At 35.8% G+C, this 12,013-nt stretch overlaps 1 protein-coding gene across 1 annotated transcript; it reads right to left on the bottom strand.

The window, feature by feature from the left end:
* Positions 1-7,063: 7,063 nt before the first annotated feature.
* LOC137741703 (fumarate hydratase 1, mitochondrial) lies at positions 7,064-11,118 on the bottom strand. Its single transcript, XM_068481413.1, has 17 exons — positions 10,868-11,118; positions 10,660-10,777; positions 10,437-10,586; positions 10,214-10,324; positions 10,051-10,134; positions 9,870-9,968; positions 9,685-9,735; positions 9,544-9,593; positions 9,140-9,221; positions 8,903-8,997; positions 8,742-8,808; positions 8,566-8,616; positions 8,320-8,415; positions 7,903-8,001; positions 7,763-7,792; positions 7,614-7,679; positions 7,064-7,410 (listed from the first exon to the last, which is right to left on the bottom strand). The coding sequence occupies exons 1-17, from the start codon at positions 11,011-11,013 to the stop codon at positions 7,324-7,326; spliced, it is 1,482 nt and encodes a 493-aa protein (XP_068337514.1). The 5' UTR covers positions 11,014-11,118; the 3' UTR covers positions 7,064-7,323.
* Between the last annotated feature and the right edge of the window lie 895 nt (positions 11,119-12,013).

The following is a 12,013-nucleotide window of genomic DNA, read 5'->3' as shown; positions in this document are numbered from 1 at the left end:
CAATAGTAAAGTTTGGATTTGTTTGAATTTTAACACGTATTTGTTTGATAGCGAAAATTATTGGCTCACCTTGTGAAAATTTTCTTAAGTTAGTTAATACTGTTAAAAATACAATATCAAGTTTCGTTGTTTATAAAGATTTAAATCTTTAAGCTAGCCCATTCAGTAAAAAATTCCTAACTCTGCCATTGCTTATAGTTGGTGTTTATAAGTTCTAACTTTGTGTATCATACATTGACAAATATGTTATAAGACTATATTTTAATATCATATAATAATTATTTACTAGAGAAAGAAATTATGGAGCGTGAGTTGTCGTCACATGTAGTCAGTCAGCCTAAGTCACCCATAAGAAATTATCACTTGCATTGAGTCCATCACAATGGGATTGTGTGACAAAAATGAGGGAATTTTGAACGGATATAAAATATAAAAATAAAAAATAAAAAATTATCTAGACTCATATATACTCATGAGAACTAGGTGTGTGGTTTGAAATTGAAAGAAGAAAAAGTTAAGAGAGATAATACTTTTCACCAATGGGGATACAAGTAAGCATGGCAAACCAGTACGTTGTGTTTGTGTTATACCTTTTATATATCTTAATGGGTATGTTATGTCAAACTCGTTATCTTAACAAATACTTAATAGGTGATCTAATTGCAACCTAATTAGTTAACGAGTCGTGTCATTTCGTATCGGATTAACGAGTCATGTAAAAAATTGTCATACCTAATGTTAAGATATGACACACGATATCTTATTAGGTTCTTAACGAATGACATGATAACGATCCGACACGTAAAAGATTCTTAACAAGTTACACTAACGACCCGACTCGTTAACAAATTGATCAGAAATCTGTTATTTTCGTGTAATTTAATGCTGGGTTAACAGGTCATGTGCTTAGTATTTTCCCAAACATAATACAACGTGAGTTAAAAATGTTTGCTAGGATGGCGTGGTCGAAATGGTTTTAACCAAATTTTTTCTTTATTGTCGGACGAATGACATTAACACAATTGTCCAAACCAATGTTTCTTTAACTCGAACGAGTGACGTGGCGCATCAGGTCCATAACCAAGGATCAGGATCTTCTTCTGAGCAAAAGGTAAATATTTTCTTGACCAAGCCTATCGGGTTATTAAAATTTTATCCAACGGTTACAATTATTATAACTTTTAGAGAAGCTTCTGTTTTATACCCTTTGGATAAAATTTCAACGGTCCGATAAACTTGATCAAGAGGATCCTCACCTTTTGCTCAGGAGAGCATCCTGATCCCATAACCAAGACCTTTCTTCACCAATGAACCCGTAATTAAGACACTAAACATGGCGACGTGGCTGAAACTCATTCGTCCACCTAACACTCATAGAAAAGTCGACACGTCTCATGAGTATGATAGAGAAAAGGCTTGATGCGGTTGCCGTCCAAAGCGAGTGTGTCTAGAAACGTTAGCATCGCGTGGACCTAACAAACTTCTAAATTTTCTCTTGTTTTCGATCTCAGATTTGTTTTGTTGTACATAATATTTTCTAACTGCCATGCATAAAGGCGTCGATCCAAAATAATAACATAAAGAAACATTTGAGCGTCCAAATTCCAAATTTGAACGACAATGAGTTCCATTATCTTTTGGTTTTGGCTTACTCCACGTGAGAGGTTTTTGTTTTCAACTTTGCAACTTGTATGCAACGATGCCGATGTATATGTTTTGATTTGTAATAATTTAATTATTAAAGATTCCCTCCAAATTAGGGCATATTTATTATGTAGCACAGCTCGTAGTTCCTTTTTAATTCTTGTCTTTTCTATGTTAACTTAATTTTTTTTAATTTGTAATTAGTAATTACATAGGCGACAATGAACATATGAAAACGAGATAACATTTTTTTTTTCTCTCTAAAACACAACCACGTGATGAGACTATAATTAGACAAAAATTATATGATACCGTATGATGATTCTAGCTTTCAATATCGTATAACACATTATGAGAAATGTTATTTTTATTAGTTTACCTACTTTGTAATACATAAAGTAATACAACACGTCACTTACATTTTGGTTGGTGAGTAATACCTTACCTGGGGCCTCCTAATTATATTTGGTTTGAAATAAGTTCATTATCTTATTGTACCTTTAACAAGTAAAGTTATTATATGAGTTTACTTTCAGAACCATATAATATTTGTTAATTTATTTATTTTTGGTTAATTTCTTCGATGAGATTTCTGAAAATGAAATTGGCACAATACACTTGTACGTAACTTGTTGCAGTGAAAGTAGGTATGTATGTGTGTGTGTGTGTGTGTTATATATGTTATATAGGGGGAGGTAAACGAAAGGTGGTGTTGTCCACACATTCTTTTTTACATCGTACATACCCCTTCTAATTTCCGACCGTTGGATCGAATGAATTGAAGAATATAAAAATAAAAATAAATAAAAAAACAGAAATTAGCAAAAGGGTATGTGGAGATGAAAATGGATGTGCAGACAATACTACCCTAAATGAAATGTGAAAATTGGTATCAGGTGGAATACCTTACAATAAAAACTTAGAAGCAACTGTACTGACTAGCCAAACGTACTAATAAACTGAGTACAAATTATTAGAATCCCACAAGCATATAAATCAAACAAACTTAAAAGGTTAAAACTTAACAAAGTGAACTTCAGTTAAGTTTTAGTCTTAGTACTTGAGTTAAGTTCACTTGATTAATAAAGTGTCAATACTAGCAAACCCTACAATATTTAATTCCAGCAAGGTTATAAATAAGGCTTTGTAAAGTAATGAACACACGTAAGTTTTTGGCCGAAAAAACTCACATCTGGGTTAAAAAATCGAGGACTCTCCACTGAGTCCAGTCCACTAGTGTAAACAAAGGTTCATACAAAGATCCACTTTTTCGGTCTTCTTGAAGTGGCAGCTCCTCCTGACCTCAGTTACACGGGATGGACTTTTTCGGTCTTCTTGAAGTGGCAGCTCCTCCTGACCTCATCACCTTGTGGCACTGAGATCAACACGATCAATGATATGATATGATTTTATGATATGCACAATAGATTTGGATTCAACTAACCAATCAGGTTCCTCAGTCAAATAGTTGAAGAAGAACCTAACATGAATCCGAGAGATTGGCATATGAAGGATATGAAAAAATTAAGTTTACACCAAAAACTTATTGCAAAACCATTAAAACAATGCAACCCTAATACGCAGTGATTGGGTGTTTGTGCATGAGATGGTTTTGGGGTAGGGTTTCGATTTAGAAGCTTAAGAGGTAGCTCTACGCTAAATGCACTCTTTTTCTGAAAATCTGAAAATCCTAACCAAGAATCATAGAAACCTTGAAAACCCTTATAATGGAAGAGATGGATGTTTCAGACAAGGGGAACAAGGGGACACGTGTCACGAGCCAAAGAGACCTTCCCAGATCAAGGGTGAGAAATCCACGCACGGGAAAATGTGTCAGATACCCCATATGGGCTGTCTTATTTTGCATGCCTAGACAGCTGAAAAACAGACGAAACTTTTGACTAGACAACTACACTAAACAAAAGGAATTCTGGAAAAATAAGTCTGACATGCATATGCAAATGTATGATTTAAACATTTTGTAGTGAAGATGGTTGGTGCTTTGACAAGTTCAATCCCCAGTAGTAATTCCAGATTAGCATTGCACCCTAATTCTAACTATGAACATGTGTGGTACCAAATACAAGATTTGACAAGGAAAACCAAACAATAAAACTAGTATTTAACAAAATGCCTTTTATCTTTAGTTGGTTTTCGAGTGTAATTTAATATTATAAAAAGGAAGTTGACAATAAATATGAGTATAGCCAAGTTGTAGGTAATAACAGTATGCTTTTATCTCTACATTCAAGTTTGAACGTTCCTCGTTATAAATTGAAATAAGTTTAATGTAAAATGCGGTTTTATAAAATATAATTATCTCTTATTATTTTATATAAGTGGGCATGATCCTTCTCCTTTTTCTTTTTGGTTGAAACGGAGATCTTATTTTCCATCCATTCCCAATTATCACCAAGCTATTGTCGTTGCATGTATTGAGAGAGCAAAAAAGGATTAGCCAGCTGGTTCCTCAGGAATTTGCTTCTCAAATGCGATTGTTATTTCCGGAAGTTATTCGAATTTTTTGCCCTCATCTGATTGCACTTTTTGCTAGGGTTTACCAAGAAAAAAACAGCGCGATCATCGTCAATAATTCGCCACCTTTCGTTTGTTCTCCACTGTCATTAGACTCATTACGTGCAGAATATATATACCGATTAGTACATGTCGATTTTTCTTTTATATAGATGTGATAGCTGCATTTACCATATAAAATTGAGTGCTTTTTTGCTCATTACCCATCAAATTGTGGCAATGCTCGCCTTTCTATGTATACCGTTAGATTAGTTTAAATTTTGAAATTTGTATCTATCCATTACACAAATCTTGAATTTTAAACTCATTTAAAAATGATAAATAGGGTAATAAGCATCACAACTGCTTGAAAGTGGTGAGCTAAAATATTCTCATGAAAGTATACATGTGGCATTGAAAGTTAAGCTGCATGCAACTTGAATTATGAATATATATGTCCCTTGGTACTTGTTTCTTTAAAATTTTGGAATATTATTGTACCAACTATGCAGGAGGAGTATTTTTTTAAGTTTTTACAATTTAAAATTTGAAATGTTTTATGCCATCCAAACAACATATATCATAGGAGGTAAATCGGCTCTAAAATTTCACCTCGTCTAGTAAGAGAAGGGGAAAAGAAAACGAAAGGAGAAAAGTTGAATCTTAAACTACAGTCCTGCTCTTTTAATGTCCTCATTTTTAGGAACCGTAAAGATTAAATATATATTAGTCACAAGATTATATTAATTTAGATCTAAATGTTTAAAATATTCAACAACTTAATAAAATAAAACTAACTTAAAAGTCATGAACCAACCATTAGAAAACTCATTTTCTTATTTTACTTGATTAAGTTGCCAAATATTTTAAGCCTTTGAATATAAACTAATATAATCTTGTAGCTAATAAGCAATTAGTCCTCACAAATTCTCAAAATGAGGACCTTAGAAGAGTAGGACTCCCTAAACTATTACCCTTTCTGTAAGGAAAGTTAGTAAACCATCAGAATCGATCTCTTGAATCCGACATAGTGTCACACACACATTTATTTATCTCTTATACTCTATTATGTTTCATTTCATTTACGGTACTTATATTTCATGTTCATATTCTTTATTTTGTTGACTAAGTTGAGAGAAGTGTTAGTCTCATGTTGCGTGACATAACTTCTTTGATCTTTTTAGTGTTGAATGTAGCAATATTTTGCAAGTTTTACTGACAGTCGTGGGAAACTGAGTTGTTTAGAGTTGCTAATAAAAAGATAATTTGACCTAAATTTGGGGGGTGGTTTTGGTTCTAGATGTCCCAAATATGAAAAACGAGTGGCAAAGACCAAATAACTCGTGTCACGTCGGTGAAATTAATGCCTCTTTCAGTTAGTTGATGAAATAGATTGAATAAAATGTAAAAATAAATAAATTTTAGATAGCAGTGTATAACAAACATTAAAGCTTTTATCTGTATGACAGGTCTATCTTTTAACACCACCACAAGTTATACAACAGAAATTAGGTAAAATCTCTTGATATTAGTTATATAATATGGCATGTCAACTTTTTTTCTTCAGCCAGCTAGCTAATACATGCATTCACTTCAATAATTCAACACCACACATTCACATTGTAATTGTATGGAAACTTCGCATGTGAACTTTCCCTCTTTGTTGAGAAAAATTTTATATTGATGGAAAGAGAGACCTTACATGAATTTATAAGTAAGTTTGTATACTTTTTATATTGTCAAATTAATTGTATGGTGGAATCTCTTCTTCTTCGTGGTATCAGAGCATATTGTTCTTCGTGTGAAGCCCAAGCCACACGTGCTCCACATCATCCCGTTCGTTTTGTCCACGATGTTAGGCTTATAAATTCACTACACCTAAGAAGGCGTGTTGAGACTGAATCCTACATTGGTGAGAGAATAAATCATGTATTGCCAATTAATATATGATATAAACCTTATCTTTCTTCACTCACTTTGATTGACAAATTTGTAATATTTTATTTTGTTGACCATATGCATGTAAAGAAGTGTTTCGGGCATACATACAATTTACTCAAAAAACATTTTTTGCTAAGAATATCATATGGTCCATACTTCAGGTTCACGGCATCAAATTGAATACATACTTACGCATTGTATGTATACAGTATACAGTATGGTCTTTTCCAGTATTCTCCAATCATTACAAATTACATCACATCTAACATCATCTGATAGAGTTGAGGAAACCCTAATTTGTACGTATGGATATGTATTTGGAAAGATGAACAATTTTCATTTGTTAACTAATTTACCTAGCATCCAAGAAAACAAGCAAAACGGTCGACTACGTGTAATTTGTGGTGTGTCTCTCCATGGTCCAAGGATGTATATTCGTGAAGGACTGATCGAAGAGTGGACTAAAACTAGTCCCATCAGTGCCATCACTATATTGTCAGAAGCTTTGATAGTCCTGGGTCCAACCCAGGAGTTGAATTAATGGGTGTTGTGGAGAACAATTATTCTCCCAACAAGATAATAGAAAGGAGAAAGGATCCTTGCCGGATCGTTCATGTGAGGATTCAGGCAATTCTTTGATCACATCCGTTCATTATATATTGTGCGATCAATTTTGTTAAATACTGTTTATATTCAATTTTAAATAAAAAAATTTATAATAATTTCTAACTGAGAAAAAACCAGACGAACTTGTCCTGCGAAGAGTTCTCACCGTCGTCTTGTTCTCCGTACCGCCGAAGGTAAGAAGAGTATCAATATTACCTGGAGCCGTGTTTGGGTGGATAGGAAGGCTCGGATGGGGCGAAGGCGTAGGACGGCGTGGTGAGTTTATAATTTATTAGAAGACAGTACAAATATGGAATACGAGCAAAATCTTCAGGTGACATTTGGATAGTTTGTATGCAAAGATAGTAACTTTCTACTTTATTTTATTCAGCGACCCAATGAATTGACCCAAATAACAAGGCCGGCCGGCCAGCCATGGAGGAAACAGCCACAAGAATATCGTTCGTAAACACGTTATGAATTACATACGTATCGCTTCTAATCCTTATGCCACCCGCAGAGATAAAATGCAAAGACAAAACGCAAAAGGCAACTGATGCTGCTGAAAACGGGACTTCAATTTTCAACAGCTTCGAAATCTGTCAGTCAGTCAGTCAGTCAGTCGGTTGGGCCAATCATCTTCTCTGGCACCACAAGAGTATCGAATTCTTCGCTGGATAGCATTCCTAGTTTCAATGCGGCTTCCTGCAGAAGGGTTGCATCTTTGTTAGATTCAAAGACTTCAGCCGATGCTCAAACATGGTTTGATAATGCCATGCGTCTAATACCAAACAGTGACAGAATTTTCCAGTACTTATCGAGTTTAAGCTGAATTAGCTATCTGATGGAACAAATAAAGTATTGTGAAAGAAAACATATTGTCACTTAGAGAAGTAGGGAATTAATACCTTCAAAGTGGACCCCTCCTTGTGGGCTGTCTTTGCAACTGCCGCAGCATTATCATAACCAATTTTCTGAAATACAAGCAGATACATAAGTCTTGACTCAAACCGTACTTACACGAGGAAAACATACACATGAATGGGTGGAAACTTACAGGATTCAAGGACGTGACCAACATAAGTGACTGCAAAGCCAAGCATTTTCCATACAGAAACAATTTAAAATCAGTTAGCTCTTAATTCTAAGATATGGAAGACTTAAAAGTTGCACATTCTTCACCAAAAATAAACCAACCTCATGAAGTAACTTTGAAATTCTTTCCCTATTAGCTTGAATTCCTCTCACGCAGTTCTTTTCAAAGGAAGCAGATGCATCCCCAAGCAATCTCACCGACTGTCAGTAAAGAACCAAAAACACCAGTTCAGGAACAAGAGCATGTATATGGTGCTGAAGCACAACACTGGACTCCCAACACAAATCTAGTTACTAGTACATACAATAATAAAGGGGCATTTCTTTAGGAAGTTCCATCATATGGAGAACTCAAGATATCATCCAATTATGAGAAAATGCTTTATGACATTATTGTATCCAGAAATACATTCAAGAAATGCCGGTACTTGATTGCTACGAGTTTAGTTCTGAAATTTCTGTACATACATGATTTTGATTGTGAACTACAAATCATGGAAATATCACAACAGAACTTACATGCAGGAGACCACTAGCAATCATTGGCTTGAACACATTAAGTTCGAAGTGACCGTTTGATCCACCTACCGTAATGGCCACATTGTTACCCATAACCTGCATGCCATAAAAATACAGATTGGTTAGGAGAAAAACTGTAAAAAGAAGATTACAATATCCTAACATCAAAGTATCAAACCAACAAGTAATTAATGACTTTCCAGTTGTTTGCATGTCTTAACGAAACAAAAAAAGGAGACACTTTACCTGAGCACAGACCATTGTGAGAGCCTCACACTGGGTAGGGTTTACCTTCCCCTGAAACAAAAATGAACTCGATCAAAATGACAAGTTTAGTGGGGTTAAAATTTTGCACAGAAAGCTAATTACAGGTATTGGGCTATTTATTCATAAACATATGTAGGTAAGATATGAGAGTTTACAGGCATAATGCTGCTACCAGGCTCATTTTCAGGGAGAATGAGTTCACCAAGGCCACAACGCGGACCACTATACAAGAAATACACCATGAATTCATAATTACATAAAGGGCACATGGAAAGAGGATGAAGAAAAGGCAAGGTGATCCAAATAGTACACAAACCTTCCTAGTAAACGTATATCATTTGCAATCTTCATCAAAGAAGTAGCAACTGTGTTCAGGGCTCCGCTAGTTTGAACAAAAGCATCATGTGCAGCCTGGAAAAAACAATAATGAATAAATAGCATGCAATATTAGTTTGTTGTATACGATGCAAGAATGTTTACCAACTGTTCAATCAAGTTAAATATTTCATCCACCAAAAGAAGAAGAAGATGGACATTTAGTGTAGTGACTCACCAAAGCTTCAAACTTGTTTTCTGCAGTGACAAATGGTAACTTTGTTTCCTCAGCTACTGCTGCAGCTATCTTTACATCAAATCTGGACGGAAGACCCGAAATAAATGCAAATGAAAAACGCATAGAAATTTCACAATGAAAGTTATAATATTTAAACGTTGAGCAATAAGATACAAAGCATGCCTCTCTACTCTATATACAATACTAATTGGGGTGTATGAAGTACTAAAACAAATGGTGAATTAAATACTTATCGTAGAAACTTAAATCTTGAACTATCAGAGCAGGAAAAAGAACTAATAAGAGTTGAAAAGAAACCATGATTCCCCCGGCAGGCAAACGTAGAGAGATAAAGACATGGAAAAAGAACACAAGTATTCTTCAACGCTAAAAGCTATTCATACCCCTTCTTTGTGTTCAATCCAGTCCCAACAGCAGTACCACCCTGTGCAAGCTGCTCAAACAAAAATTTCAATCAATCAGAACGTATAAAAGAAAAAATAAAAGGGGAGGGAAAGCAACTCACAATCCCATGAGTTGCCTACCTGATACATCCTAGGTAGAGTAAGCAAAACTCGTTCAATTCCATATTTCACCTGCAGCCAAAGAAAGAGGCTTTTAATAAGTATCTCCTCGAACAAGATACCAATCTTGTCCAAGAGTTAAAAGTGTAAATAGAATAGTACGGCCCAATGGTGAACAAATCTCTGCCAGAGGAAAGTAAGCTCACTTGTGTTGAATAGCCGCTGAACTCTTGCCCAAGAGTTAAAGGCGTCGCATCTTGTGTGTGAGTACGTCCAATTTTAACAATATCTTTGAATTCTTCAGACTGGTAACAGTAGAAAAGGTGGAATCAAGAACTTTCAATAAGATATACATATGCTTTTGAAGGACAACGGGAGAAATTAAACCTTCGAATGTAGGGCAGCATGCAAAGTTTGCAAATTTGGTATCAGTCTTGAGTTAATTTCCATTGCGGATGCAATGTGCATGACCTGGAAATAACACACAACGTTCAAATAAACAGCAACAAAGCAAAAACTAACCTCACTAAAACAAAAGAAAAAGATTTACCGTTGGGAAAGTGTCATTAGAAGATTGTGATCTATTAACATGGTCATTCGGGTGCACAAACTTTTCGCCGCGCTGATGGCCAAGTATCTCAGCGGCCCTGTTCGCAATGACCTGGGTACAGTCCAATAAATTACCCCATTAATTGACAGTTGACATACACAAGAAGCACGACCCAAGAGCATAACTTTCATGGATCAGTGCTAGCTAGCTGCTAAGAGCTCACCTCATTGGCATTCATGTTACTTTGGGTTCCACTGCCAGTCTGCCAGATGACAAGCGGAAAGTGTTCGTTGAGCTTCCCCTCGGCGACTTCTTGGGCGGCTTGCATTACTGCTTTCCCAATAGTTGGATCAAGACCATACTCCATGTTCACCTGCAGTTAGTCACCACAAAATTCAGCTAGGCAATACATCAAACACCTTACAGGCACACCAAAAAGCACAAACCTTTGCAGCGCATTTTTTGAGCACCCCAAAAGCACGAACAATGGGTTCGGGCATTCGCTCCCGCTCGCCGCCGATATCGAAATTCTGCAGCGATCTCTGAGTCTGCGCCCCCCACAGCCTGAAAAATCACGTCTTGAATAATTAAATCACTTCAAAATTAGAGACATGAAAAATGAAACAGCAGCTGGGAATTGAGAGAAAGACGAACTTGTCTGAGGGAACGTTGATGGGTCCAAAAGTGTCCCTTTCCTCTCTAAACTTCGTCGAATACGGTCTCAAAGAAGTAGCGTAGCGCAACGCTGCCAACGGTGTCGATCCGCTGGCTGCCCGCCGTGACACGAGGTACATCGCCATTTGCAGGTGGTTGAGCTCGGACTGATGGAGAGAAGAACGGAACGGGAGCTGAGTGGTAGGGTGAATCCAAATTATTGAGCGGCGTGCCAGAAAGTGGGATGCTTTTGGACTAGACGCAGTCGCCTTAACAAACCCGACTGTCGTTTTGGGTTGAGATTTGGGTCGTATGGTAGGGCTCATGGGCTGGTGAGTTGGCCCATATGAGGTTGCACTAGGCAGTCCGAGATTCATGTTACCCAATTGGGCCCACTACACATGGAAAAAATAAAATTAATCAAAAGGAAGAAAAATAAAAAGTAAAAGTAATAGCTAAAAAATTATTCAAGTGATGAATTGTTTTGATGGATAATTACATTGTCCTTTAACCTCTGTGTTTCCGGTTAGAGAAGTTTAGAGTAGTGATACCGATTGTTAAAAATAAAAAATAGGATAGCACTCATGTTTTGTATTTGTACCCCGAAGTCACTCTCTAGTCTCTACATCCATTTTTTTATTACACAGATATATGTTTACACAAAAAGGTGGGAGATTTGGGTTAGGCCACACAATAGGCCAATCACCCAATGAATCAACCATAATAAATAGGTATCGAACTCGTCATTAACATGATTCAAACTTAAAACCTCCTATTTATATGTGAAGGAAAAAATCATTAGACTATAGTACTAAGTAACACCCAACCCAATTATTAAAACTTTTCTTTACACTTAAACTAAATTAATTAATTATTAAAATATTAAAAACAAAATCCTAAGTGAATGAAGAATTAAGGGCACGGGCGTCCACTACTAGGTTTAGTATTATTACTTTTTACTTGTAAGTAAGATGTCTTAGGTTTATGTTTAGTAAATGTCGGATTTAATATCAATTTATTTCTCCACTTTTTAATGTAAATGTATCGTTGTATAAAAAAAAGAACTCAACAGAGTCGTTCTTTAGTAGTTATAAAGAAGTAGATATTATAATATTTCCTTTTATAATTGTCCACGCTTGGTTTATC

The sequence above is a fragment of the Pyrus communis genome, chromosome 8, assembly GCF_963583255.1.
Source record: "Pyrus communis chromosome 8, drPyrComm1.1, whole genome shotgun sequence".
In the NCBI taxonomy this organism is placed as follows: domain Eukaryota; kingdom Viridiplantae; phylum Streptophyta; class Magnoliopsida; order Rosales; family Rosaceae; genus Pyrus; species Pyrus communis.
Note: the sequence above shows the minus strand (reverse complement) of the source record. Positions and strands in the feature narration are given on the sequence as shown.

Excerpts from the sequence above, each read along its gene's own strand:
- LOC137741703 (XM_068481413.1), bottom strand. The coding sequence starts at position 11,013 with ATGGCGATGTACCTCGTGTCACGGCGGGCAGCCAGCGGATCGACACCG. Across the intron at positions 10,587-10,659 it reads TCAAAAAATGCGCTGCAAAG|GTGAACATGGAGTATGGTCT; the intron begins GTTTGTGCTTTT and ends GACTAACTGCAG. Across the intron at positions 8,416-8,565 it reads TCACAATGGTCTGTGCTCAG|GTTATGGGTAACAATGTGGC; the intron begins GTAAAGTGTCTC and ends TATGGCATGCAG.